Genomic DNA, 24,181 nt, shown 5'->3' with positions numbered 1-24,181 from the left:
CGAGTTCTAAGGGTTGCTTGCAGCCTCCTGCAGTCCCTGATCTCTGGGTTGCCCCACTATTCTCTGTTTGGCATCTTGGCTCCTCCATCACTTGTGTAACCAGCTCCCCATGCTGAATTGCCTCTGTCTGAAACACCTAGAGTGGTTTCTGTTTCCCTAACTATACCCTAATTAACAAAGGGCCTACTACATGGCCAAGAACTGGGGCTGGAAGTTCAGTGGAGTTGAAGATAAACACCGTCTCTGCCACCATGGTCCTCCCAGGAAAGTTCACAGGAGATGGCCAGTTCTGAATAGCTTTTCTCCAGCCCAGAGCAGGGCACTCTGAGCATGCACCCATCATGCCAGCAGCCTTTCCCTCATATATCCAGTATTCAATTCACAAACACAGAGCAGACCCTCCACCGTGTATGGGAAATACTGACTTTTAAGACCAGGTCTCTGACCTAAAAGGGACTCAAATCTGGTGAGGGAGTCAGATAAGAAAATAGACCTTCACAGAGCAGGGGCTGTGGGATCATAAAGGAAAATCAATGCTTCAAGTTGGTGGGAAAGGGAAGTAGCCAGTGAGGGCTCCCTGGAGGAGGTGATGTCTCAGCTCTGCCTTGAAAGGTGACTTAGAGTCATCCAGGCAAGAAGGTTTATAGTAACCTAAGAATTACTGATCACTTTTCATTGTACCAACATCACCTTAACTAGTATCACAACTTCACAAGGTAAGTACCATTTCTACCCATTTCCAGATGAGTAAGCGAGTCTCTTCAAATTATATAACGTGTCCAGGATTATACTGCTAGGAGGTAGGGGAGGAGGGAGCAGAAATCTGAGTCAAGAGTACCTCTCCCACCATACCCTGCTGTCTTTAATATTAAATCACAGTGAGCAATGACACCACCAATTGGCTCTTAATGAGTCAGTCTTGGGTCCTATGATGGGTGGCTTAAGTAAGTCAGCTTATCAAAACCTCTTCACAACCCTTCAAGGTAGGTGTTATCATTCCCATTCTCCAGATGGAAAGGGCTGAGGTTTGGAGAAATTACAAATATGTCCCAGGCCATGCAGCTGGTCAGGGGCAGAACCAGGATGGGAACTAGACCTGAATGGCTCCCAGTTTAGCACTCTTTCTCCTTCCCCTCCCCACCCACTGCCAGACACCACCTTGTAGCCAACACACAGCCAGGACTGAGTCAGCATATATTGATGCAGGTTGAGTTGATTCTTCCATTTCTCCTCAACCTTGTCTATGGCTGCATGGATGTGACCCTAAGGACCACAGCCCACACAGGGTCTGGCATGCCTGAGTTTCTGTATCTGGCATTCATCATTTGACTAGAATCACCCAGCAAAAGTCATTTTCCTAGATAGGCACTCAATCCAAAGTTGAATGAGCATCTGACTACAGTCAGGGCCAAGACACACTTTGGTATTTTATAGGCAACAAATGAAACTGCTTTCAGTGTAAGTTAATCTCTACAACACTAGTGCTAATTATGCCTCTGATTCCTTTCCTGTTTTATCATTACAAGACATGTTTCAAGCCTTTAAAGACAGGAAACCAGAGCTCTAGGTTAAGAGCACTGTCCAAGGTCACACAACTGAAATTTAATTCTCTGCCCACTTAGGACACACCACGACCTCTTCCTTCTGTCTGTAAGAATAGGTTAGGCAGACAGGGCAAATGGCCTCTGTTCATGCTGTCTTATCTTGGGATATTGAACTCCAGGCTAAATCTCAGTGGTTAGAATCCAGGGCTAATAAAGTCATGAATCTGGTCTTTGTCGAAGGCCTGGCTGTTGAATCCAGGCCTTTGTGATTACTAGCTTTATGATCTTGGATAAATTACTTACTCATTCTGATAGCTATAAGATGAGATAGTGGTGCCACCCCACAAGTGTGCAATAACTGATGTTAAGTATCTGTTATGATCCCAAAAGGAAACATAGGCTTCCTCAAAGTGGGTACCCAGGGAAAGTTTAATAAAGATGTGAACAGGATTAAGAGAAACCAGTAGGGTAGGGTGCAGTATCACTAGGCTAACAATAGTAGGGAGTCCTTACCAGCCCTAGACCCAGATAAGGGAAGACAGTAGCTATGAGAGAGGGCTGCCCTTCAAGAACTGAAGCCCTTGATTGAGTGACAAGGTCAAGCAAGCCATGGTGACCTGGCAGGGGGGAACCTAGAAGAACATATGCCCCAACCTCCTCCTGGTCTCCGAGCTCCTGCTTTTGTTCCCCATTGACTAAACCCCATTTGAAGCACAAAGCATAGGAGCCCATGGTACGATCCATACAGAGCAGACCATGGAAGGAAAAAGGGGAAATGGAGGGACAAAAGGAAGATAACCAACCACAAGCAACTCCTTGCACCGTTACCACTATAAAGTGAAGAGTGAGGAACTCCATTAATTGTGAACCAACTATATACTCCAGCAAAGATAAAATTCCTGGGGTCTCTATTTGGGTTCCTGGCAAACCAGTGCTCCAGACAGCTAACTCGGTCCTCACTCCATCACCCTGGTCTCCAACCCAGCCAGAATCCTTCCTGGCTCTCTAATGAGCTAACTGCCCACGCTAGAATCATTTCTCTACAATTGGATCTTGATGATTCATTAAAATAACTCTATTGGGATAATGAGCTGAATGGGGCCAGCCCTGTCTCTGCCTCCGGAGGCCGTGGTCTGTTACTGTCTGAACCATCCTGCTGGCAGGTTTGTTTGCACACCCGAAAATGTATTGGCCACTTAAATCTGTTATAAATTACCAGCCTGGAAATAAATATCGTATCTGGGTCCCCAGTAAGTAACAGATGCATGAGTGCAGAGAGAGATAAATGCGTTTTGGATGCAAACCTCTTTCCCATTGCTCACAGACAGATGGAGGCAGGCCCAGTGCTGGTTTGCAGTCGATCTGCGTGCTGTGTAGGTGGGACTTAAATGAACTCAAAGTTCTTTTAAGGTTAGGAAGTTTTCTGTACTCGCTCTTGGCGAATCCCCAGAGGAGCCCCAATTGAGCAGTACATTTCCTTTTATCTCCTTTGCTGAGGAGTCTCGTGGTTGGAATGTTTTCTCTTTGGGGACTGCGTGGGTTTTTGGAAGCCAAGGTGGGTCTCTTTACTCAGATGCAGCATGGGAACAGGCATACAGCATGCGTGTATTCAGTCAGTATGAATTTTTCAAGGCCAATGGCCCAGGCTGACTTCTAGGTCCTGGGGACATGGCCATGAGCAAGCCAGATACAGCCCTGGCTTCGTGGAGCTCCCATTCAACTGGGGGAGCATGTAAATGAGGAAAGAATAGTGTGCTATTTGGTGATAAGTTCTCTAAAGAAAAGTAAGCCAGAGAAAGTGGAAAGAAGCTGATGGGGTGGTCAGAGATGAACTCTCCACAGACGTGATTGACAACTGAGCAGAAGTTTGGATGGAGTGAGAGAGCAAGCCACTCAGTTACCTGAGGGCAGACATAGCAGGCATGGGGAACGGCCAGTGCTAAGGCCTCTGGATGGACATGTGATCCCTATCTCTGAAGAAGAGCAAGAACCAGTGGATGATGAAAGAATGGTAGAGAAACTGGGAACATCACTGAAACGATGAAATGGAAATGACAAGAGGTGTCAAGATGCGCAAACCAGGCTTAAGGAGACAATCAACCACCACTTCCTCTGAGGTGCCTTCCTTGGCTGTTCAATTCCCATGGGTGCTCCACAGAGTCCCCACATCTTCCCATTAGTAGCCTTTACCCCAGTCTGTTGATGTCTACAAGTTGCTCAAAAGCAAAGTCCACATTCATCGGGTCCACTTTTGTATTTCTAGTGCCTTGTACATAGTAGTAGGTGCTTAATTAATACCTGTTGATTGACAGTGAATGTGCAAACAAATGAACTCACAAAATAGAGAATCCAAGCCATCTAACTCCACAACTAAAATGTGAATCTCTTGCTCAGAATGTTATCTCACTGAATTTCAAGCACGTTAGAATCTTCCAAATCACAGCTTCCTCCAGGGTCTCTTTTTCTTCCAGCCTGAGCATTAAGAGGATGCTCCAACTTCAGCTCAAAAACATTCGTGCATGTATTTCACCAACCAGACTGCTGAAAACTGCACCCAGCTCTGGCTGGCATGTCCCAGGGGGAGAAAAGTACAAAAAAATTTACTGCAGCACCTGGAATTGTATTCACTGAGCATATACAAAGCCCTACTGGGCCACTCAGAAGAAAGGAGTCAGCTCTGCATCCCAGAGGAGGGCATATTTCAAGAGCAGCTTGGTGAGGCTGAAGCAGAGGGTGCACGGGGTTGTAGGAGTGGACAAAGAGGGACAACTGGCGGTGAGGCTGGAGATGAAAATGGAGACAGATGACTAGTCCCAAGCTAAGGCATTTGGGCATTACCATGCAGACAACAGGGAGCTACTGCAGGCTTATAAGCAGGGAAATAACACACTCAGTGTGCAAGAAGAAGCTCATGGGGTTAGGAAGCAGCAAGGCTACAGAGTGAAACTGCAGGCAGGGAGGCCAGCTAGAGGTTAGTGCTGTGGCCTCAGCCAGGGAGGATGAGGGCTGTGGGAATGAGTGATGGGGATGGCAGAAGAGGGTAGACTTGAGAAACTTCATCTTTCCAGGATCTAGGGGACCATTTTCTATTCCCAAAGCTACTCAAGAAAACCCTTGGTAAATTCTTTCTTTTAGCCTGAGCAGCCCTGTCCACTTGACTTGGAGGAAGGGATAGGTCCTCCTACCACTTGTGTCACAGGGAAGGACTCAGTTATTACATTAACACAAAGAAGGTCTCATCACCCCAGTATCCCCTGAGAGGTGTGCATATACTTTTAGTCTTGATAGGCACTCAGTAAATAAATGTTTGCCAAATAAACAATAAAATAACAGTAGCAAAGACATTTATGTTAAATCTTAGAATAGGGCTGGCACATAGTAACTGTTATATATCAACTCATTTAATCTGATCAACAACACTATGATGTAAATACCATTATCCCTATTAATTTTTTTAATTTTATAGATTTAGGGGGTACAAGTACAGTTTTGTTACTATATATATTGCACAGTGGTGAAGTATAGGCTTTTAGTGTAACCATCACCTGAATAGTACACATTGCACCTATTAAATTATTTCTCATCCCTCTCACCACCCTCCTACCCTCCCACCCTTCTGAGCCACCAGTGTCTACTATTCCATACTCTACATCCATATGTACACATTATTTAGCTCCCACTGTAAGTGAGAACATGTGGTATTTGACTTTCTGAGAGTTTTTTTGCTTAAGATAATGGCCTCCAGGTCCATCCATGTAGCCATGTTGCTGCAAAAGTCATGATTTCATTATTTTTTATGGCTTACTAGTATTCCATGGTGTGTGTGTATATACATGTATGTATATACACACACACCATGGAATACTGTGTGTGTGTATATATATATCTCCATATATATATATCTCCATATATATATATATCTCCATACATATATATCTCCTTGTATATATATCTCTCCATATATATATTTCCATATATATATATCTTTCCATATATATATCCATAATATACATATTGAATACTATATATAATTTCTTTATTCAATCATCCATTGAGATGGACACGTAGGTTGATTTCATATCTTTGCTATTGTGAATTTTAAAACTGAGGCACAATGAGGCTAAGTAGCTTGCCCCAGACCACAAACCCTAGAAGGGACAGAGCCAGTGTTCAAACCCAGGCAGCTGAGTTCCAGAGTCCATGGTACGCATAATCACCATGCTATGTTGCCTGCCTAGTTGGTTTGTCAACAGCTTGTTTATTGGGTATTTGCTCTGAGTCTCACATTGTGCTGAGCTCTGTGGGAAAAAATTTAAGCTTAGTAGGGAGTGTTTGTCCTTAAGAAACTGACAACCTCACTAAGTACATAGGATTTCTCAAGCACAGACTTTAAGTGGGGCTGTTCACTAACTGTGGTTAATCCAACAGTTCTGGTCATGACATTGTCCCTGGATTGGTGCCGACCTCCAACTCTAGAGCAGGCCCAGCAATTGGAAGGTGCCTGTAAAATCATTGAGCAAGTGAAACACAAAAGTGCAGAAGTGTACAAGGGACTCAGAAACTTGTCTTTGAATCAGAAAGTGGGTCTAGAACTTTAGAGATGCCACATCTATGGCACCATAAACCATACAGATGGCAGTTCTATTTCCTGAAGAAAGTGGCCTCAAGGCAGTTCATCCACCTCAACAGGACAAAAAGACTGGTCAGCAACATCTAAGACAAAGGCAGGTATCCATCAAACGTTAGGACTTATTTTCTCTGGACGTGGTTAACCATAAAAGCTAAGTGGATTTCAGGACTGTCAACAATCTCTCAATTGATAGGGTCCATAATTGGCATCTGTGTTCTTTAAAAAATTTATTCATGTATTCATTCATTCACTCATGTATTTATTTAACAAATATGAATTGCATTCAGTGTTCTGCACTAAATGCAGGTCTGTCTCCAAAACTTAAATTCTACTCAATATGACTGTAACTGGAAAAAGGACACTCCATGTATGCCATGCCCAGGCAAAAGAGGGGTCACCTTCAACCTCTTCTCCAATGATGAAGGTTATGGGGCAGCAGGGTACTCCCCAGCCAGCGTACAGCAAGGCCTACTGTAGTGCTCTGAAATGTACACAGAAATTAGAAACTGGTCTTTGAATTTGCAGGTATCTTTATGGGTCTCCCAAGTCACACCTCCATAAGGTCTTCTCCGTACCTGGGACTTCAATTCCAAGCCCAGGAATGTTGGCATAGAGAAGCAATGTGGGATACTTCTCAATTTTCTTTTCCTAATTGTTACTAATGAAGGGAGTCAACAATTGAATTGTTTTTTTTCCTTTTTCTTCTCTGGGTGTCCTATAGGGTCTTATATAGTGTTCTTCATAAAATCATGGCTCAAGAAAGACTTTTTGGTGGTTGATGCTCCCCATAAAACTGAAAACTCCTTCTCTACCTCTTTTTGGGTGCATAAGGATAAGTGATGCCCATCAAATCTTTGCTCCCAGTGCCACTGGCTCCAAGGCAAGCCTATGTAGGCACCTCACAAGTAACTACAAGAATAGCTAGCATTTAGTGACTTACTACACACTTTATGTGCAACATCTCATTTAACCTTTGCCACTTCTCTGGGAATAACTGATGCTGTTCTCATTTTGCCCATGAGAAAATCAAGACTCAGAGAGGATGTTTATTAATATTGTGCTGTCTGCAAGCTTTGACAACAGACTTTTCAGTGCTTTTCTCCTGTTATCCAGGGATACCATCGACCTCGGCACTACATTGCAACTCAAGGTAAGTGCCCTCCCTCCACCTAGTGCCTCAGAGAGGCTTCAGGGGTCCCAAGGGAAAGGGCTCTCTTAAATGCAAGGCTTTTGTCCTCTCCTCCTATATCTATTACTCCAACCCTCCTTTTTCACTAAACAGCCCTGGAGGAGAGGAATGAGTTTCCACCAGCAAAGAAGTCACAGAGGGGTAGGCTGAAGAATCTCCAGAGGTCCTTGAGATTGTTCAGTTGTTTATTTGGGAAGGAAAATGGTGGCAAGTTTCACTATAGGAGAAAGGCCCATGAGTGACAGAGTAAGAAGCTGTCACTTGGAAATGGTCAGGAGGGAGAGGCCCAAGCTGATGGTGCCTTATCTCCATGATAGATGCGTGCCCATAACAGACATGCAGCTGGCTGCCCTAGAAAGTAACTTGGCAGTGCGTTTTCAGAAGGCTTAAAAGTGATCATACCTTTCAAACCCTTCTGGAAAAAAAAATCCTGCAGATAATTATATATATAGACAATGACGCATATAAGAACATTCTTCACGGTGTTATCTATAATAGGAATAAAAAAGTGAAAAATCTTAAATGCCCAACAATTGGTACATTGGTTACATAAAGTGTGTTACCGCCATATTATAGAAAACCTTGCAGCTATTAAAACTATTATGCTTGGTAAGAATTTTTAAGGGCATCAGAAAATACATATAATAGGTTTGATGCTTATTACAGTAAATACACACATATACATATAAATATAGAAAAATGGTATTCAAACTTTTATATCAAACACACGTATTACTTTTGTAATTTTAAAAATGATGAAGGCCCAGGACATTGAAAGAGTAATTTCCAAGGAAATTGCTTTGGACTGTCAGAGCCTATTTTCTGCTCCTCGTCTTTTTTTTTTTTTTTCTCTCTCTCTCCCTTTCTGTTCAGGCTCTAGAGGGATGCCTCCAGCATTTGTCAAGCTCAAAATCAGGCATCTCCTGTTTTTGTTCTCAGCATCTGGCACCCAGCAGCTCTCTCCATCTCCTCACCCCAATTGCCTTCCTGTCTGTCATGGAGGTTCTCGAGCCCAGTTTTTGAAAACTCCCTCAAGCCATAATACAGTCCAGATAAGGCGATACGTGGAGTTGGTAGGAAGGGTGTGAGCAGGAGGAGGACAGAAGAGAGAGGAGGGGCTGCCAACATTTCCAGTAGATGCTGCAGATTGTGAGAGCTTGGAATGAGGCTTTCCCCATCCATACCCTAATCTGTCCCCATCAGGCTCACATGTCTCAGGCCCATGTCTCAGATACTTGGTATCTTAACGAGGATCACCGGCCTCACTTCTGCTCACCAGTGTGGAGACTTGACCAACCAGAGGGACAAATCTTCTCAGCTGCTTCTTTGCACTTGCATTTTCTAACCTCACTGCCTTCTCTGTTGTCAGGTCCAATGCAGGAGACCGTAAAGGACTTTTGGAGAATGATCTGGCAGGAGAACTCTGCCAGCATCGTCATGGTCACAAACCTGGTGGAAGTGGGCAGGGTAAGCCTCTCCCGCACTCGCCTGGGCAGAGGATGCTGGAGATGCCCTCTCGAACATCTCTCTGTTCCACGCATTGTGCTAAGTGCCTCCTAGTCAATATTTCACCCTCACAGCAACCTACAAGGGAGATGTCATCACTCCTATTCCACATTCAAGCAATGTCCTTTCCCTTCAAATCCCCTTCATCCCTTTTTCCACCCTCACTCTCCGTTGATGATGTCATCTCATATATTTTGAGGAAATTAAAACCATCAGTCATGCACTCCCTCATCGTCACACCATAAAGCTGCAATCCTACTTGTATCTACAACCATCCTCTTGTTCTTCTTCTCTGCTGTCAGGTTTGACTATAAGAAATGGCTGTTTTTGCTGACTCAAATGGTCGAATGTCAACCGTTTCTTATAGCTCAGCCTAATACAACAGAAGCCATGTCTCTGCCCTTCCAAAGGCAAACCTCGTGCCTGGATCACAGATTCTACTCAATAATTTTTTTCATTTTTCCCTTCCTCGCTTGCAAAATAAGTCTCTTTCTCATTGCCAAATTGTGCCCCTTAGCATACAATCACGCCCAGTACCTTCCATCTTAGAAAGAAAGGAAAAGGTAAAAAAAAGCATCTTCTTGTTCCTGCTTTTCTGCCAAACTTTAAAGACTCACAGAGAGGCTCTGTTTCTTCACTCATGTTCTCTTCTACCCACCCCAGCGTAGCTCCTCCCTCCATCCCACCAATAGTGATATTGTCAATATCACTCGCATCCTTCATGTCAACAAATCCAGTCTCCACTTCTCTCTTCTCATCTTACTCAACCTCAGTGGCATCCAACCCTTTGCTACCCGCTCTTCTTCCCCTGACCTCAAGAAATCTTGATGTTCTTCAGGGCTCAGATTTTGGTCTCCTGCTCTGCTCCATCTCAACTCTCTCTGAGGTGGTCCTCAACTACTCCTGGGGCTTAGAAATGGGACTGCTATTCCCAGCTTGCTTCTGCCTACTTGGTTAACTCTGGCATGTGGGTAGGCTGCTGAGTTTAAAGGCAAGGTGTACAAATACTACAATTAAAAGGGCTCTCTACACACCATATGAACTAACTAAAATGTGGGCAGGTAAGTTTTTGCTTGGGTAAGAAACGGATAATTCATAAAGATGAATTCTGGCCTCTGTGATGATGGGAAGGAGAAAATCTGGGTTTTTGTAATCCAGTAAAGGGGTATGGACATCTCAGGGCCTAATGGGAATTTAGGACCAGGTGAGACTTTATCCATGCGTCCACCCTTATCTAGTCCATCACTCAATTTTACAGATGAGGAAACAGACCTAAAGGGGTAGAGTACCTACCCTGACGTCACTCAGCCAAAACCTAGGCACAAAATTTGACAGTGGACTCTCATTCCAGCGCTCATGATCACTCCACTCAGACTGTTCCCCAGGGACTCAGGCCCAGGGTGCAGCTACTGTGGACATAAAGGCCAGCCCAGGATTCAGAAGCAAATTTCAGCCTGTTCTACAATATATCCCACATTGGAAACAGACTCCCTCGATGGACAGACCATAAATCTAAATTGCATTTGGGGAGGAAAGCAATCTCTTAAACTCCTGCTAGTGTCAAACACTGTGCCAGGCCCTTCCTGTGCATTCCCACAACTTACAACAATCATAGGAGCCCATGTTCCTAGTTATTATTCAAGTGCCCTGGGTTTGCATCCTGGCTCCGTCCCTTACCAACAGTTGACCTTGGGCAATTTTCTTAGCTTTCCTATGCTTCCTCGTCTGCAAAATGGGGATAATAATACCTACTTCATCAAGTCGTGTTGGTAAGTCATTAGAATAATACATGTAAAGTATTTGCGGAGCACTTTGTGAGCAATGGTAGACACAGTACACAGTCAGTAAATGTTAGCTATCATTATTGATAGGAAGCTGAGGCTCAGAGAGGTTTCAGCACTTTCTGGGGCTACCCAGATACTGAGTGTTAGGACCAAGCAATGAATCCATTTGCCCCCATGTCCTGTTGCACTATACCAGTGTTTCCCTAAGTGGGTTCCATGGGATGCTAGTCTGCAGGATGCTTAGTGAGAAGAGGGTTCCATGGTTAAATACGTTTGGGAAATGCTGCGTCCTCTGTGCCCCTTTTGGAGAGTCGCAAAACACAAAACACATTAGCACTAGCATGCGAAAGAAGCTGAGTAGTCCTGTAGCAAAACTACCTATTTAACTGTGTAATACAGCATTTCCCAAACTCATTTGACCACAAAACCTTTTTTTGTTTGTTTTTTGTTTCTTGTTTTTTACCTAACACCTATTAGCACCCAGCGGAACACACTGTGGGAAATGCCACTCTAGGCCGTGCAGCGTCCCCCGGAATGGTAATCATGCTTTTGTTCTTTTAAGGGGAAAACCATGATCTCTTTTTCATCCATGAGTGTGACTTAAACAGTCGACTGGGGAATGGCTTGCTCGCGTCCAGGGTCAGAGAGGAGCTGCGCGTCTTCCCTTGGAGTCCAGCACCTGCCATTCTTTCCCCAACCAAGAGCCTTTCTCCTTCCAGACCCCCACCTGCCACCTCTTAATGATGTCCACCTCCCAACCACTTCTGCTTCCACCTCCTGTTTCCCACCTTTTAGTCTCATCTTCGCTCAGCTGATAATACTCAGCTGCTCCACCCTGACAGAGCAGAAAGGGGACTCAGTCAGTCCCCAAACTGGCCACATGGCCTTGGAAAAGTCACCAAACCTCTAAACTTGAGTGTTATTTTCATCTGTAAAGTGGGGCTAGTAACACCCACCTATCTCACCTTGTTCTATTTGATGACGTAGTGTGATAATGCATTGGAAAATTACTAGGAGTTTTGCAAAAGAAGGTACTACAATTATTTCTAATGGCTCCAGTGCCTCTGGGAGGGAGCTTAGCCCTGTGCAGCTTGCTGATCCCTGGTCAGCTGTGAACCCTGTGGACTGAAATGCCACCAGAGTCACCCTTGGGTTTATTTGAATGGGACGACCAGATGAGACAGCTGCTCACACTCAGCCATGTGCTTATGCATCGTTGTCTTTGTTCTGTCTCTGTCTCTCACTTGGCCACAGGTGAAATGTGTGCGATACTGGCCAGATGACACGGAGGTCTACGGAGACATTAAAGTCACCCTGATTGAAACAGAGCCCCTGGCAGAATATGTCATACGCACCTTTACAGTCCAGAAGGTAAGCTTCCCAGAGGCTGTGGGCAGCCGGTCCACCATGAGAGCTGGCTTCTTTGTTCATCCAGAACACGTAGTGACTGAGGGTCTGTTCTATGTCCAGCCCCATGCTTGGCACCAGCAACAGATCAGCAATCAGGGCAGACATGGATCCTGCTACCGTGGATCCCACATCTAGTAGGCTGGACAAACTGAATTCAATAAGCAAATCAATGAAATAACAACGCATTGTGATAAAAGTCACACGGGAATATGCAAAGGATGGAGATAGAAATCCACAGGAGGATGGGGTGGTGGGAGAGGGCCTCTTAGTGGAGGAGGCGTTTGGGCAGAGAATGAAGGAGGAGGAACCAGTGCAGGGTAGAAAGGAAAGAAGAGCTATCCCAGGCAGAAGGAAAAAACATGCAGTCTGGAGGGGAAAAAAAAAAATGATCTCAAGCTGTTCAAGGCCTGTGGTCTCAACTGGGGGCATTTTGATCCCCCAAGGAATATTTGTAAATGTCTGGCAACATTTTTGGTTGACACAACTTGGGGGAGAAGGGTTAGGATGGTACTGGCACCTAGTGGGTAGAGGCCAGAGATGCTTATAAATATTCCACAATGTACAGGACAGCCCCCGACAACAAAGGATTTTCCAGCCCAAGGCATCAGTAGTGTCGAGGTTGAAAAATGCTGATCTAGACATTAAAAGGAGGCCAGGGCTGTACAAGCTTGGTGAGCAAGAATGTGATTGCAAATAATAATACATATATTTATAACTTATTATATAATCATTGCTATTCTATCATTACTATTATGTCATAATGATAGCTAACATTTACTGAGCACTTACTGAACCAGGTACTTTTCTAAATGCTTTGCATAGAGTAACTCAGTTAATCCTCCCAGCAACCCTGTAAGGTAAGAGCTATTATTATCCCCATTTTGCAGATGAAGAAACTGAGACACAGAGAGTTTAAATCAGTTGTCCAAAGTTGCCCAGCTGCAAGGCTGGTAGAACCAGGAATCACACCTTTACCCCTGTAACACACTTCTCTTTCCATTACACCACAGGTTCCATTCCTCTAAAACCAGCCACTTTAGTAGACAACATGGCCACAGGCCTGAGGATGCAAAAGCACTGGGGACTTACATGCTTTGAGAGCTGTGCCCTTGAGGCTTGGACAAGTCCTTGCAAGGGCCAAAATAGGCTGCTCTGCAGACTAGAGCCCGGCATGCACACAGTACTGTTCCAGCATACAAAGTGGCCTAGGACATACTGTTTGCCCCCAGAAGCTCCCACTCCAACCCCCAGACTCCTAAAGTCTCAGGGTCTTTTTCATCTGAGTCCGCAGTCTTGGGTGAAAAAGTCAGGAAGCCTGTGAACTCCCTGCACTAGGAGGAAGGAAACCATTGGGACTTCGATGTTGCCTTAGGTCAGGTTTTTTAGAAGCAGAGCCTGAGGCAAGGATTCAGGAACATAAGGTATATCAAGGGAGCTCTTCCAGGAAAAATTCCTAAGAGAGTGGGAAGCAGGAGAGGGAAGGAAAGACACCAACCAAGGGCAGAGGCTCCAGTGAAGTCTAGCCTAGAGGCAATCCACAGGGAACCTCCAAGGATAAACCATGCCACAGAGTTGTCCCCCTTAAGGCAAGGAAGCCAGACCTCTGTGCTCCCACATCAGTCAGTCTGCTGACCGTGGACCATCCACTGAGGGGTAACCTCCAGGATGGGCCAGCCCCTGTCAACTGAGGGCATGTCTCCAGAGAAGGGGACAACTGGGAGGCAGTAGCAACCAACAGTTCCTGCAGCTGAGGCCTGGGAGCACAGGCCCAAGGAAAAGGACCCAGGTGGGATACCAGTTTCATCTGTCACATCTGTGTTGGATGCCCGAGGATGGGATGAGTGACTGGGGACATGGGCAGGGAGGCCTTGAGGAATTGCAGCTAGCAAACCATGTTGAAGAATTATGGTCCTTTCTTGGGTTACATTTTCTTTGTCTTTTAAACAACCATGAGGGAAGATATTACTCATAGGGAGATGCCCTTAAAAGACCCCAAGGGCCTCTGAGGATTAACTGGGCTTAGCCAGCCTCTCCACAGCACGCAGGCAGGCACTCAGCAAACATCACCTGTGGTTTTAGCTCAAAATCGGTTCCTGAGCTGGGAACCTGGAAATAATAAACAGGGAGTGCTGTCTGCCCTTGAAGATAGCACAGTCACATCAGGGAGAGAGGATCCTTGATAAATCATCATAGCACAGGTGGGAAGAGCTCGAAGGAGGGCTTCTTGGGACTGAATTGATTTGGAGGATGGTGTGAAAAAAGTCCAAGTATTCTTGAAGGTTTCTCCTCTCACTTCAGCTCATCCATCACAGCCTTAATCTGGGCCTCTGGTTTCTCCCTCCTAACAGGACTGTCTGCCTCTAGTCCTGCCCCTATGTTAGTTTGGGTCTCCCAGAAGCAGAGCCAGAAGCAGCAGGGGTTTAGGTGCCCTGGCTCGTGTATTGAGGGAGAGTTTGCAGGCGGAAGGCGGTGAGAGAGCCAGGACGGAGTGGGGAAGGGAGCTGAGTGAGGATGTGGCCTCAGCAGAGACTTGCTTCCACCTGAACCCATGAGAGCCCTGGAACATGAATGGTACTGCACACTTGGTCCAACCTTGAAGCAAAGGGGCCTCAGGGGCACCCCTTAGGGTAAAAATAAATTTCTGTTTTTCCCAGAACATTACTGGTTTTAGCACTGAAAGTCCCACGTACCGGGGAACCCCTCAGTCCTGGGCCGACTGAGCAAGTGGCAAGCCAATTGGTCATTCTCCCTCAACTATCAGTCACTGGAGGATGCTGCCCCACCCAGCCACACCCCCGGGGAGGGCGTTCCTGTTCAGCTGAGAACAGTCCTCTTCAGAAGAGGGTAACTGTGAGCTGTGTACAGCCACGACTCAGAGCAGCTGGCAATGAGTCCACTGACCCAGTGATGGGGATCTGAGTAGGCACCAATAGTGCCCTCTCTGCAATCCCCGATCCACCCACCTGAATCCATCCTTCATGTAGCAGGATGCAGCCTCCTAAAATACAAGTCTAATGATGCACTTCCTCTTGTGTGGACCCATCTGTGTAATCTCCCTGTAGCTTCCCAATGCCTTTGAGATAAAGTCCAAAGGCCTTAATGTAGATTCAAGGACTTCTGGGATCCAGCTCTCATCTATTCTCCCACACCCCCAGGCCTGTGGTCCCCCATGGCCTGCCTTCCACTTGTCTCTAGCATTGCCCTGGGTTGCTAGTGATTCTCTGCACATGCCATGCTAAGCCCTGTCCCCAGGCCCGTGCCCATGCTGTCCCCTTGCCTTGGATTCCCTTCCTCTTCTCCCGTCAACTGGGTAATACTCACACATCGGTATATTAGAATGATTAAGAGTGCAGACTGTGGAGACAGCCAGCCAGGGTTCACATCATCTTTTTACAACTTATGAGTTGTACTGTGACCTTGGGTGTGTCACTTAACCTTGCTCAACCTCAGTTTCCTGATCCATCAAGTGGAGATAAAAATATAGGGATTTATATCAGGATTAAATAAGTTAGCATGCTGAAGTGTTCAGAAGAGTGACTGACACACAGTAAATGCTTAGTTAATGTTAGCTATTATTTTCACTATTTGTTTCAAGATTCAGGTCAAGCATCACCTCCTCCAGAAAGCCTTCTCTGATTTCTCCTCTCCTCAGATCAGGTTAGCAGGTACTCCTTTATCCACTTCAACAGAATTACCCACTTGGGCATCTGCCTCCCCGACAAGGCCATAAGCTGTTCCAGGGATAGGAGCTATGGCTTTTATTCTCACCTTCCTGGTACCTAGCACAAGACTGGGCAATGGTCACACTTGGTAAATGATTTTTAACTGAAGGAATGAAAAATCAAACAGACTCTTCCTATTCAGTGCTCTCTGGGTATCTGCAGGAGATTGCTAAGCAGAAAAATAGTAGGTAGCAGGACCTGTCTAAGCAAAGGCTTAGAAGTGTGATCTGACCTTGGAATAGTCAGAAAACCACTGTTGGGACTGGAGTGTATGTCTGTGAGGGGTGAAGGAATGTGAAAAGGGAGGGGAACCGCTCAGAGTTCTAGGCCCCACTCTGTCTCCATAAATCCGAGAAGCTCTGCTTTTGTTTGTTTCGTATCTTATCTAATCATTCTAAGTAAGAATCTAATTAATAAAGAAATCGACTAAGTTATATACATTTTGAAAGTCACACAGACTATCATAGTCAAGGCTGGAACACTACAGAACATCAGACCTCAATCACTGAAAGCCTCAGATTCCACTGGAAATAATTTGGACTTGGTCGTTAAGGCCAACATTTCTTTAAATCCGTTCTACTCGATACACCTCCTATGAAACACTTGTCAAAGACCATCCCCTAGGCAAACAAAAGGAGGTCTCCTAGGGTGCTCTGTGGTCCCCTAGGCATTCAGAGTGTGTTTAAGCACACTCAAGACTCTGAGAAGTCCTGTAATAAAGCCATCAGTTTCATTGTAACAATCCCATGTTTCCCAAATGTAACTGATCACAGAATGGCTCTATGCAGTAACACCTATTAACACTGTGAGGGCCCTGTCCCTGCTGGAGGTTCCTCGGTGCAGCAGCTGTGGCTCCATGTGTTGCTGGGCTGGGTATGTGAGGGCAGCAGCTGGAAGAACAGAGGCCTGTTCTTTCCTCAGAAAGGCTACCATGAGATCCGGGAGCTCCGCCTCTTCCACTTCACCAGCTGGCCTGACCACGGCGTTCCCTGCTACGCCACTGGCCTTCTGGGCTTCGTCCGCCAGGTCAAGTTCCTCAACCCCCCAGAAGCAGGGCCCATAGTGGTCCACTGCAGGTAAGTCAAAGGTCCCTCACCTTGGGAGGCCGAGGCGGGCGGATCATGAGGTCAGGAGTTCGAGACCAGCCTGGCCAACATGGTGAAACTCCGTCTCTACTAAAGATGCAAAAAATTAGCTGGGTGTGGTGGCACACACCTGTAATCCCAGCTACTTGGGAGGCTGAGGCAGGAGAATTGCTTGAACCCAGGAGGGGAGGTTGCAGTGAGCCAAGATCGCGCCACTGCACTCTAGCCTGGGTGACAGAGTGAGACTCCGTCTCAAAAAAAAAAAAAAAAAAATTTCCTCCAACTACCCTAGAGTGCCTCTGCACCTCAGCTTTCTTGGGAGGGACATGCTATCTTTTCTAGTGGCTTTACTCTTAGAGACTCCTCTTCCTGTGTCCCCCATGCCCCATGCTTTCTGATGAGACTTGGTCGCAAGGTCAACTAACAAGAGGAAGAGCAGTAGTGGCCATTGTTGTTGTTGTTGTCTGAAAACAGTGAGGTCACCAGGGAGGCAGGCTGAACACTGGCAGCGTCTGCTGGGTCTGTCATGTGCACTTTACCCACATTATTTAATTTACTTCTCATCCAGTCTTGAGAGGTGGGCATTATTATCATTCCCATTTTACATATACAAAAACTCAAGTGTTGAGAAGGTAAACACAGAGTGGGAATATTTCACCTGCTTTTCTCCAGACACTCGCCCTCAGCTCCTTGACATGGCAGCAGGGTGCCTTGGTGGAAGCATGCTTCTTTTCATTTCTATTATTTTCAAAATCAGTTGCCAGCCTGCAGGGTCCCTCATAGAGAGAAATGGACAGCACCAGGTTTTACCTTATTATGGAGAAGAGAGATTTTCAGCTCTGACCTAGAAAGTCACATTGAGAATGAGTGGCACGTCTTCGAATCCTCCCAAATGGAGATGAAGTATCATGTCAGAGGTGTCCAGAATTGGAGGAGGATGGCCTTCCTGACCCGAAGCCCAGCCAGCTGGCATCCCCCTCCTTCCCATTGCCTCTCTCTTCCACTATGACCTTGGGCCAGCCCATCTTTTCAGACCTTGGATGCTTGAGTTATCACATCCCTTCCCTGGCAGTTTGTGTCAGTCAAGAGACCACGGAAGACTCTATAAGCTGTAGATGTCTCAGAGCTAGCCCCATCCTCATACAGCATCCATTTATCTTCCCAGCAATAGTAGCTACACAACACCATTTCACAGATAAGGCAAGTGAGGATGAGGAGGTAATTCTGGACTCTCTAAATGTTTTGCATGTATTCTCTGCTTTATATCTTACAGCAATCGAAGGGCAATAGATCATTAATCCCCTCATCTCTATATCCCAAAGAGCACCCAGATCAAGAGTTAGGGAGAAAGAAAGACAATGGCAAATGTTTATCAGGCTCTCTGCGCATGATGGCTCTAAGGCCTTACGTATCTCCATAGCAAGTCATCTTAATGCATGTGAGCAGAGTGGTACCCACTCCTGGGTCTGTTCTGAAAATTATTAACAAATGGGTTGGCTAAGTGTACTAAGTGCCTAAGAGAGAATGCCTGACATGTAGTGAGCACTCTAATGTATCATTATTCTCTGCCTCTTAATGTCTTCTCCCCCTCCCCAGATTATTAATCCTTCAGGAAAGGAACAATGTTTTCATATTCCCACTCCTAATCCCAGCATCTACTGCATCTTACATTTTCAATAAATATTTGTTGAATATAATAGCCATTATGAGAGTCTACTAAGACTTTTATTGAGAAATTATTATGTATCCAGGCACAAAGAATGTGTATGCATTATGCATTTTAATTGTAATTCCATGCAATTTATACATATTAGGCTATTAATGCTGTGAAGTAGATCTATTAATTATTAACATCATTTTATAGATGAGTATTGAAACCCAGAGAGGTTAAGTCATTTGCCCAAGGTCACGCAGCTAGTAAGTAATAGAGCCAGGATTTAATCCTAGGGGTCTCTTCAAAGACCCTGTGTTTGATTACTATGTGATCATGAAATAAACACAGCTCTGTCTTCACAAGGACCCTGCAGGGAGGTATGTTAAATGCATCAGAAGTCTGAAGCTAACGGACACTAGGCAACTTGGTCACCACTGATAGTTCCAAAATTCAGAACCAAACTGGGCTGGTTCTTTATACTAAAGCATGCTGAATATGAACATTGAAGAAAAAACACATGAGGGACCCCCTATACTCCCTCCCAGACACAGAGGCCAAGTCTCTTGAGTCACCGCATCTGGATTTTGGGGAGTAGGTTCTGAAGCAAACTTAAACCATGAAATTTTCTCATGAATGAAGACTCTGCTTCCGATGGGTGTACTTTCCAAATTGTTGTAGGTAGTGGTCCGCGCTGGCCTGTGCTCCTTGGATTTATAATCAGCCAATATTGCTTTTTTGTTTTGTTCCATCTCTCTTCCTCTTTGTGTTTCTTTTGACATCCACATTGTTAGACAAAGACGCTTGTTTCCATGAGAAATGCAAGATGTGAAAACGTAGTGGAAGGGGGCCTCCTTGACAGGCTGCCCAGCCTTCCCATCCAAAACTGCACGTGTGTGAGGCACATGTCTTATGTACCTCTTGGTCAGCACTGATGTTTCAGAGCCCAGCACTCATCTAGAAAGGGCTGGCCAAGGCCCATAGAGTCTCGCTGAGTTCCTCTGCTATTTTGTACTTGGTCTAAGGTTCTCCTAAAGAAGCCACTAGTGACCAGAAATCAAGTATGTATTTGGAAATTTGATTCCTGACAAGGGTCTCCGGACGGTCAGTAGCTCCAGTTTCATGACGCTCTTGCTTCATGATCCTGGGAAAACAGCCGCAGGTGGAGCCAGATGCTGGCCTTTGAACATTGTGCTCCACCAACCATTCTCCATCTTGGGTGCAGCTCGGAGAACTCTAGTTTCTGTCCTATCATTCACCTCCCCTCTGTTCTCTCTCCTCTCCTTCTCTGCTTCCATCCATCAACCCATTTGCTGAAGAAGAAAAAAGAGGAGAAAAGGGTAGAAAATAGGAAAGACATATCTATGAGACATCTCCAGCATGCCAGGAACCATGCTAGGTGTTTTATGCTATATAGATGTATTATTTTATCCATCAGACAAGGAAACGGCATGTATATGTGTGATTTGCGCATGCATTACAAACTATGCATATTAAGAAAGGAAATGTGGGAACACATAATCTGGAGCCAGACTGCTGGGGTAAAAGTTCCAGCTCTACCACTTGCCAGCTGTGTGACCTCGGTCAGGCAAGGTAAGCCCTCTATGCCTGTTTTCTCACCTGTGAAATGGGATGAGAAACTTCTTAACCTCACAGGGAAATCTATAGGTAACATTTATAAAGCACGTAGAACAATGGCATTTTGTAAGCCCTGAATAAACCTTTGCTAAATGACTACATTAAAATAAGTCAGTCCTGATAAAATAGCCCTCGGAGACCAGCACTACTCTCTCATTTTACAAAGGAGACTGCTGGGGCTTAGTCTAAGTTTAGATGCTTACTCAAGATCCCCCAGGAACGCTGGGATTCAGACAGTTCTGTCTGACTTCTGCTGTATATGGCCTCTCAGCAGGACCCTTGGGGATAGGGCTGAAAGCTAGGGGCCTCCCCAGGGCAGGTCCCCCTGCAAAGATCCTTAACAAAGATCCATACCTCTCTTCCAGTGCCGGGGCTGGGCGGACTGGCTGCTTCATTGCCATTGACACCATGCTTGACATGGCCGAGAATGAAGGGGTGGTGGACATCTTCAACTGCGTGCGTGAGCTCCGGGCCCAGAGGGTCAACCTGGTACAGACAGAGGTGAGTCCTAAGGGACCAAGACCGTTGGCCACCTGTAGCCCTGACCAAGGAGAAACATGATAGAACTGAGAGACCCATAGGTAGGGGCATCCTATGGAAAGGGACCTATGGTAGGGGCAACCTATGGAAAGGGTGTGAGAGAAGCGGGAGGGAGTAGACTCGTGGCTTACTATGGAGAGACTACTGTGGAAGCTAGGGTGCCCCAGCCAACCCTGGAGGTCTACAGTGCAGGGAGTTCCGCCAATGAAGAATGGTGGCGAGTTCTCCATCTCTGAGGCCATCCAAGCAGGGACAGAATGACAAATTTCGGGGATTATTTGAATAGCATTCTCGCCTTGGGTGAAGTGATAGAGAAGGAAAGAGAAGGACTGGCATTTATTCAGTGACCACTACGTGCCAAGCGATGGTTCAGTCACTGCAGGGAATGGTTTAATCAACAAAGTAACTGAGTACTTAGGCTGGGTGCTGGGGATTTCAAGAGACGTAATACACAGCCCCTGCCCTCAAGGGAGAAGCAGACCTTCAGCACTTCTCTGTGCAGTTACCTAAGAGTACTGAAAGGAATTAATCTTTATTGTTGTGTACCTACTGTGAGCCAGGCAGCATACATTCTTTCTAGCCATGGTAGTGTTTCTACTCCTCCAAAACAGCTGTGGTGTAGCTCCTAGTATTATCTGCAATTTATCAATGAAGAAGAAACTAACAAATTGTGTCCCTAAGACCTCACATACCAGACTGTGGGAGAACTTGGGTCTATGTGACCCCAAAGGCCTCTGCTTTTTTGCCAGAACCACACTCTCACTAAGCAGCCTTTTCTGCCTATCCCACTCTGTGCCTTGGCTTATCATTCCCGTAATGAGCCCATCTTCTGTTCTAGTGAAGGCTCTGGGTGCTTGGGCAGTCAGAGCTGGGACAGATAAGGAACTGTGTACATCATCAATCCTGCAAAGGGAAGTGACCCATGGCTTTGGTACAGCCAGCCCCTCTGACTCTGCAGTGAATACCACCACTGATTGGTTTACACACATAGGCTCTGAGCTAACTCACACAGGCCAGTCTTCAGGCTTCTAGCACTAAAGCCAAGAGGGCTGCTTTATCTATTCCCAGGTTCATGCATGCAGAAGGCAGTCTTGCCGGTTGTAGTCAGACATATGAGGAGATAGACATATTCAAATGCAGATGCATCACGTTGCATCTGGAAAAGCACACTGTATAGAGAAATTGACCAAGTTCTGCAGAAAAGGTCACTCAACAAACATTTATGTAGGGCCTAGAAGTGACACCAACTTCTGCCTGGTGGATTAACAGATGGCCTTCCAGAAAGAATGAAACATTAAAGGTATGGAAAAGAGGGAGTGGAGTTTCAGGAGGAGAGAACAGCAGGTACAAATAATTGAGATAGGAGAAGACATGACACATGTTTTAGGAGCAGATTGTGAGACAAAGATTTGCGGGCAAATAATTTGCTTGGAAGGTAATCCCAAGACACACTGGCTGGTGAATGGGAAAGTGAGGCAGAGCAGGGAAGGAAACAAAGGCTACTTTAACAAGCTGTTCAACACTGTAGACAACGGAACCCAATTCTGCTGGGAACTCTGAGACACATGCGTGTCCAAGTGATTCCACCTAAAGGGAGAAGGAACTTAGATTTCTGTCCTCAACTCTCTATCTGTCTCTGCTTGAGAGTTACTTTCCATACAGCCCAAGTATCCTCTCTGCCTTCAGCAGAGAATCACAGGTGTTTGCAGCAAGCAGCCTTCCTTAGGTAAAGGTGAAAGCTGAAGGGACATGGGCTGGACACAAAGAGCACCTGCTACAGCATGTCTAGAAGTTTCTCATTTTATCAGTGACTATGCTATTACATCTTCTGTAAGAAACAAGACCCACCATAGTTCAGGTGATCATTAGGAAACGTGGAAAGTTGGTCCTTTGGGTTACAGTATAAAAAGTAAGGATTCTACAATATATTGACAAGTGTCTATCCTTCATAGCCACAATACTAAATGTGGACCACAAATTCCCAGGGCACTATTCTTACCTGGCACCCCATTCCCTCTCTTCTGACTTTGCAGGAGCAATATGTGTTTGTGCACGACGCCATCCTGGAAGCGTGCCTCTGTGGCAACACTGCCATCCCTGTGTGTGAGTTCCGTTCTCTCTACTACAATATCAGCAGGCTGGACCCCCAGACGAACTCCAGCCAAATCAAAGATGAATTTCAGGTATGAGCAAATCCCAGGCTCGGTGACCATCTTAGTCAGTTTGGGTTGTTATAACAAATTTCTGTAGATTTGGTGGTTTAAATGACAAACATTTATTTATTACATTTCTGGAGGCTGAGAAGTCCAGTATCAAGCTTCCAGTAAATCCAGTGTCTGGGGAGGGCTCACTTCCTGTCTTTCAGATAGCCATCTTCTCATTGCATATTCACATGGTGGAAAGCAGAAGCAGCAAGCTCTCATGTTTCTTCTTTTTTTATTTTTTATAGAGATAAGATCTCACTACGTTGCCCAGGATGGTCTTCAAATCCTGGGTTCAAGCAATCCTCCCACCTTGGTCTCCCAAATTATTGGGATTACAGGCGTGAGCCACCACACCCAGCCCTGCATGTTTCTTCTTAAAAGAGCAGTAATCCCATGTTCATGAGGGTTCTATGTTCATGACCTAAACATCTTCCGAAGTCCCAACCTCCTAATACCATCACATTGGGGGCTAAGATTACGACATGGATTTTGGGAGGGATGAAAACATTTAGTTCGTAATAGTAACCCAACCAACTTCAGTGGCTCTGTGCACATTTGTGGGGTTTTCTTTGGGACAACTGATATGTCTATGCACTTTCAGTGTCTGCTCCTCTAGGAAGCTGCAGAATCTATTCCAGAACACAAAATGCACAGCCATGAGCAACGACGCACTCAGGGATTGCTGGTGCTTGTCTTTAACTGTGAATCTGTTTTTTAACTGAAGTCTTATTCAGTTCTAGTCCAAGTTGTGAATGGAGACAAATTTATACAAACAGGTGTGAATTTCATGCTCCTTCATCCATGGAGGGACTCAGGTCCTCTCAGTATTTTTTCAGTAGACTATTACTGCTAAAAGTGTGGTCTGCAGTCTGACCAACATGGTGAAACCCTGTCTCTACTAAAAATACAAAACAAATTAGCCAGGCATGGTGGCATGCTCCTGTAATCCCAGGTACTCAGGAGGCTGAGGCAGGAGACTTGCTTGAACCTGGGAGGCAGAGGTTGCAGTGAGCCGAGATCGTGCCACTGCACTACAGCCTGGGCAACAGAGTGAGACTCCATCTTAAAAAAAAAAAAGAAAATAGCATTAGGAGCTATACCTAATGTAAATGATGAGTTAATGGGTGCAGCACACCAACATGGCACATGTATACATATGTAACAAACCTGCACATTGTGCACATGTACCCTAGAAATTAAAGTATAATAAAAAATAAATAAGATTCTCACCTGGAAGCCCGTATGGTCAGCGCTGTGGCAACATTGATTGGTCTAAGA

The 24,181-nt window shown here is 45.5% G+C and overlaps 1 protein-coding gene across 1 annotated transcript in view; it reads left to right on the top strand.

Moving 5' to 3' along the window:
- Positions 1–24,181, top strand: part of PTPRT (protein tyrosine phosphatase, receptor type, T) — a 724,687-nt gene that overhangs the window by 671,789 nt on the left and 28,717 nt on the right. Inside the window, exons 16-21 of the mRNA XM_011996484.1 lie at positions 7,288–7,324; positions 8,733–8,830; positions 11,908–12,024; positions 16,707–16,861; positions 20,525–20,660; positions 22,733–22,882. Of these exons, the coding sequence (XP_011851874.1) occupies positions 7,288–7,324; positions 8,733–8,830; positions 11,908–12,024; positions 16,707–16,861; positions 20,525–20,660; positions 22,733–22,882 (693 nt within the window). The remainder of the gene's footprint in view (positions 1–7,287; positions 7,325–8,732; positions 8,831–11,907; positions 12,025–16,706; positions 16,862–20,524; positions 20,661–22,732; positions 22,883–24,181) is intronic.

The sequence above is a fragment of the Mandrillus leucophaeus genome, unplaced genomic scaffold (genome assembly GCF_000951045.1).
Source record: "Mandrillus leucophaeus isolate KB7577 unplaced genomic scaffold, Mleu.le_1.0 Scaffold516, whole genome shotgun sequence".
Lineage (NCBI taxonomy): Eukaryota > Metazoa > Chordata > Mammalia > Primates > Cercopithecidae > Mandrillus > Mandrillus leucophaeus.
This window is presented reverse-complemented; position numbering and strand designations above follow the sequence as displayed.